The sequence below is a fragment of the Phalaenopsis equestris genome, unplaced genomic scaffold (genome assembly GCF_001263595.1).
Source record: "Phalaenopsis equestris unplaced genomic scaffold, ASM126359v1 Scaffold000085, whole genome shotgun sequence".
Taxonomy (NCBI): Eukaryota; Viridiplantae; Streptophyta; class Magnoliopsida; order Asparagales; family Orchidaceae; genus Phalaenopsis; species Phalaenopsis equestris.
In genome coordinates this window covers 129,361-135,128 of record NW_018164527.1, presented here as the reverse complement: position 1 = coordinate 135,128, position 5,768 = coordinate 129,361, and the positions used below count along the sequence as shown (strand labels likewise).

Sequence of the window (5,768 nt, the reverse complement as noted above, 5' to 3'; positions counted from 1 at the left end):
AAGTTGAGCATGACTCACTCGTGTTCGACTCGTTTACACCCCTAGACACTACGAGAGGTAGGCTATCAGTATCCTAAAACTCTCTCAGCAGGGGCTGCATTATGATTGGTATCGATTTATCGAACTCACTACCTTCTAAGATCAACAATGTTAGTCCTACTTGTGCTTCTCTTATCCTACAGATAGCTAGCTAGTGGCATTATCGTTTCAATCTGTGCGAACGCCCATTATCTCATACTCCTTTCAAGGTAAGAGTATAATGCGTTTGCCATCCTTAATGAATGAATAGGAGTCCTTATAGCCACACATGATCCTGCAACTCATCTCTGATAGAATGCGAACGCCCATTATCTCATACTCCTTTTTCAAGGTAAGAGTACAATGTGTTTGCCATCCTTAATGAATGAATAGGAGTCCTTGTAGCCACACATGATCCTGCAACTCATCTCTGATAGAGTACTCCACTAAGCATCTACAACAAGAGTAATTCCATTCCTTTTATTCAACCAACATAAGTAATAAAATTGGGCGTACCTTTGTGTGATAAGACTTGGCTTGCCTATCATTTAGGTTCCTATCAATTTGAAGAATCTGTCAAGCGACTAACATCTCTGCCTAGTCAACGGGAAGCTAATACTCTTCTTTTATATCCTTACTTCTTCATGTGTCCCTATTGTCAATGTTAACTTCTTTCAATAGGAAGCTAGTACTCTTCTTTGATTCTCTTCAATTCCTTCACTACTCCCTGCTCAGGGAATCATGTTTAAACAATCATATACAATAAGCACAAAGCCATGATACTTAAAACACTTCCTAATTGAGAAGCACTTGGGGGTGCTTCCCCCATCTTTTCACCATCCTAAGCAAATTTCTCCATGAAAGGGGAAGGTTTGGTTGCTTTAGAGAGTGTACTCTAACTACCTCATCTTAAGGTTGAGTCTTGTTTGTAAGATATGATAGTAACAATGTTATTTTTTCACCTTTAAAAGCTAAAGCCTGTACATCGAACAAAGACCAAATGACTACAATTACACCACATTGTCAATAGATGGCTTCAACCCTCCAAAGCATCTCGCACTATGTGATTCTACGATTCTAGCAACTCATATTTCATAATAAGTAGATCCAATTTGGTCATGAACTTCATTAAAAAATCCCTCTGATGCAAATTGTGGAGTTTTAGGAAAATATCCTGCAATAATGCAAGGAAATATATTTACATTGCATCTCTTTTTTTATCTTAGGCTATGCAACTATATTTTTATTTCCTTTTTATAGTTGAAAGCGCTTCAAAATTCTTCACCATAATGAAGGATCTTCCAGAATTTAATGGTTGTCAATTTGAATCTCTTGTCCCGAGGAATCTCTTTACACAGTTTGGACTCACTCAATGAATTCATCTACATCTAAACATTCATCAAAATCTGGTAATTCCAACTTCACTCCAAAATCATTGCTTCCTCTATCATTTAATGCCAAGTCGTTGGGGCATTAGTTCTTTATCACTAAATTTTTTTTGGTGAAAGAGCTTAACTTCCTCCTCTCAATCGAACAAGTCACCATGATATTTATGAGTGACCTCCCAGATTATCTCCTCTCAAATGGAGCAAGTTTTTATTGTAGTTGGAAAAACTCTTTTTGTTGCATATCTTCTATTGTAAGCTCTTGAACTTATATTTGCATGTTTCTCCATAGCCACATTATGTCACTTCTCTCAATTAGGGATAAAAATATGGTTAGGGTTAAGGCCAAGAGTAGAAGATTTGATTGAAGTTAATGAATTTGACTGGATAGATAAATTAAGTTATAAGAATTTTAGATTTAAAAATTGGGAAATAAATCCCAAAGGATTTACGATTTGAATGGTTTGAATCCAAATAACACAAAACTAGGGTTACCGGGCGATGTGGGACAATCAAGTGAGGGGTTAGGTAAGTTGCAGGACAAGAAAGGTGGGCGGAAATGTGATGGAGGCAGAGAAAACGGTGCAATCAGTGGCTAGATAGCAATCCATAACAGAAAAACTACAGATCAACTGCAAAATTGGCACTATAGGAGCTAGTCGGGCATTCGGGCATCCGGGAGAAATCACATGAGAAAATCAAATAATACAACACTTCAACTAAAAAGAGCTAGAGAAAAATAATCTTTATGGCATAAATCAAAACCAAAAAAGTGTTCAAATTAGGTTTTAACAATATATTTATATGTAGAAAACCATATACCATAATAAAAATCTAAATAAATCAAGATATAGTCCCATATTAGATAAGCTAGCTCAAGGGATTAAGAATTACCTAAATTGGCTAGAGGAGAATTGGTTTGGAAAGGTACTAGACGGGACTCCTGCTCCCATCACGTAAGTAGAGAACGCCCTCGTTAAATATTTAGCCAAAAAGAATCGAGGAAAAAAATATGAATATCACACATAAACAGAAGAAGGTTGTGAAAAATGCTTGGATTTAAGTATTAACATGATTTTAAAACATGGTTTTACATCTCTTGTTTGAAGCATATTTGTAAAATTGGAGTTATCTAGGTTGCATAATATCACAATGCTAGTGAAATCTGCCCATAATTATTGTTGATTCAATACTACTTCCTGTAAACATTATATATTAGAATTTATATGTCCCTATAAAATCATAGTAATCAGCACAAATCTCGGCACATTAGAATCGTAAACTTCAAAAATCAAATTTGAAAATACACACTCTTCAATGATCAAATGAAATGTTTCAGTTAGACAAGCAAAATGACATAACATTTGATCCGATCTTAATCCAAGTGAGTCGAGATAATGCACTTAAAGTATAAAGAGATGCTTTGGAATATACTTTGGGAGGCCAAATGATCTCAAGATTTTGCCAGCTAATAGTTAAATTGAGCATCACGATAAAACAAATCCAAAAAGTCAAAGAGGGCTTAATTGAAATAACATTAAGACATTTAAATATTTATAAAACTACATTTGATCAAGGATGTTTAATGGAATGATCCAGATTCATTAGTATTTATAGAGAATGTCACTATCAAAATCTATAAAATCACACTGGCTTGTTTAATGGAATGATCCAGATTCATCAGTATTTATAGAGAATGTCACTATCAAAATCTATAAATAGATCCCCACAGTCTTTACGAGGGGGATTGGACCTAGATAAGAAGAATTAAGAGAGCTATAAGCTCTTATGGACTTCCGAACTCCACCATCGCTGAACCAGTCGTTGTTGCCTGAAGACCACCGCCCAGTCATTGTTGTCGTCGTCTTTACACCACCGCCACTTGGGTCATCGCCACGCCATCTTCGAACACCACCACCACAGTTGTCGGACCATTACCGCTGTTGGAACACTATCTGGTCCCCATTGTCATCACTGTCGAACCATGATTGTCATTGTGAAGCAACCATCACCCGATTATCAACAAACCATCGCTATCTGACCACTAGTCGCCACAATCAGACCACCGGCATTCGGAGGCTACCGCCGCCGGACTACTGCAACCCAGCCTCCTCTACCATCATCATTGACAAGCCGCCACCGTTGTTGGGCCACCGTCGTCAACAGAGTACTGCTACCTGGTTGTCGTTGTGCTAGGCCATCTTTGGATCGTCGTCACATTCGTGAAGCCCCCATCGCCATACCACTGCAACTGTGTCAGACCACCTAAGTCAATTTGTTGTCGTTGTTGGACCACCGGTGTCATGTCGTACAATCGATGTTGAGCTGTTGTCGTCATTGTTAGGTTGCCATGACATAAAGTAGCCATTGTCAGACCATTATCATTATGTCAAACCACCAATATCGAACAACTACCACTATCAATAGGTTGTCGTCGTCACCGGACCATCACCTGACCGGCGCCAAGCCACCGCTACCACCACCATCGATGTGTCAGTCTGCCATTGCCACAAAGCCACTATCACCAAATCGATGACGAGCCGCCGCCACCATTAGGCTCTCATTATTTTTAGATCGCTATTATCACTAGATCACCATCGTTGGCCAACACATCTGTCACGATACATCATCATTATCACACCACCATTATGATGCTAATACACCATTGTCGTCACCGTCTCTTGGTTATCGTTATCATCAAATCACTATTACCTAGCCGACATCGTTGAACCCCCATCAAATATTCTATGTCTACCGCCGCCACAACAATCTTTATCAAAACACCCTTGTTAGACCACTGTAAATCGGTCAACACCGTTCGACCACAAAACATTATTGTTGGACGACAATTGCTCCGCCGCGTCCCAACTGCTACTATCATCTTCACCACTACAATCTTTAACGTGTCGCTATCTTCTAACCCCCACTATCATTAGGCCACCTTCGCCGTCAGCCGCTGGAACATGGTCACATGGATGACAACGTTTTCGCTGCCACCGTTGCTTGGTTGTTATCACAATTGTTGTCAGACCATAAGCGTCTGGTTGAAGCCATTGTCATCATTAGACCTCTATTGTCAAATTTTCATCGTCAGATTACCTATACCTGACTATCACAACAAATTTTTATGGATCATTATTGTCGAACGACCACCACCTTCGCTGACAATGAATCCAGATCGCTGTCACACAACCCATGTCATTGGTCTTCCATCGTCGCAACCAAATCGCTGTCACTTCATATTTTCTCTCTTATAATATTATTTTGTATTGTTCAAGAGAACAGACAAATTCTTATAGCATATAATTGAATAACGGAAGAATTTCAATTTGTCTAGGCCATGTGGTGTTTTCCCTTTCAGGTTTTCCACATAAAAACCCCTGGCGTCACTCCTACCAGGTTTTTTTTTTATCTGTGTATGTGTTGAATTTTCGTACAATGCTACGATATAATATATCTCCATTGCAATTATCTGACACAAGAAAAATAATAGATTTTAGTTACAGTTTTTGTTTCATTTTGCTCATTGCTTCTAACTATCCAAAAGCTGCTATATAAGTTGTCCATTCGTCACTTTATTAGTAATGCAGAATCATGCAGAATGCATGATATTTTAACTTCAGTAGAATTCAGACTATCTATAAGTTCAACCTGGATGTTTACAAAGATAACAGTGCACTTTAGAATAATCAATCATGAATCAACCTTACGTCCTAATAGCTTTTCCGTCATATCTTTTACAAATCAAGATAAATGGTTTTTAAATACATGCTAATTGGTCAATAACTAGATAATAGTTATCATGAATCAACCTTACGTCCTAATGGCTTCAAACATGAGAAATTGGCATCTAGTTTTAAGATAACATCACACATAACTATCAGTAACCAAACAGCCTCTAATGGCGGTCGTTCCTTGACAATTTCCTTCCCTAGTCTAAACATTATAATTAGTCGAAACAAGCCAGTGCACATCCAATTTCAGCCAACAAAAATCAAGCAAAGAAAAAAAATAAGAATCTCACCCATGACCAAAAGAAGGATATCAAAAAACATAGGTTTAATGGGATAGCTTTATGCTTCAGCATCCGAGATGCTGCGATGGACGAGAAAAAAAAAAAGAGTTTGAAGACCGAGGATGAAACATATGGCGGCGTCTGTTCGGCCAGCGGTTCTGCCAACTGTACCATTTCTCCGCCGCATGCAGCGGCGGAGGTGAAAAGGAAGAGGAGAAAAGAAGGGCGGTAGCATGGCCGTGCTCCATACAGGCAATGGCCTCTTCGCCCTCGGCGGGTTTAGGGTTTAGGTTTTCGGAGCGCTGGTGCTGCATCGCTTAAGCGGCCTTCTTTTACCGTTTACTGCTCTA

The 5,768-nt window shown here is 38.8% G+C and overlaps 1 protein-coding gene across 6 annotated transcripts in view; it reads right to left on the bottom strand.

Annotated features, from left to right (window-relative positions):
- Positions 1 to 5,768, bottom strand: part of LOC110019895 — a 37,714-nt gene extending 31,946 nt beyond the window's left edge. For all 6 annotated transcript variants that reach the window (XR_002293491.1, XM_020717756.1, XM_020717758.1 and 3 more), the window contains exon 1: positions 5,428 to 5,768. Coding sequence is in view for 5 of the 6 variants with exons in the window: in XM_020717756.1 (XP_020573415.1) it covers positions 5,428 to 5,592 (165 nt within the window). In the remaining variant the exon portion in view is untranslated. The remainder of the gene's footprint in view (positions 1 to 5,427) is intronic.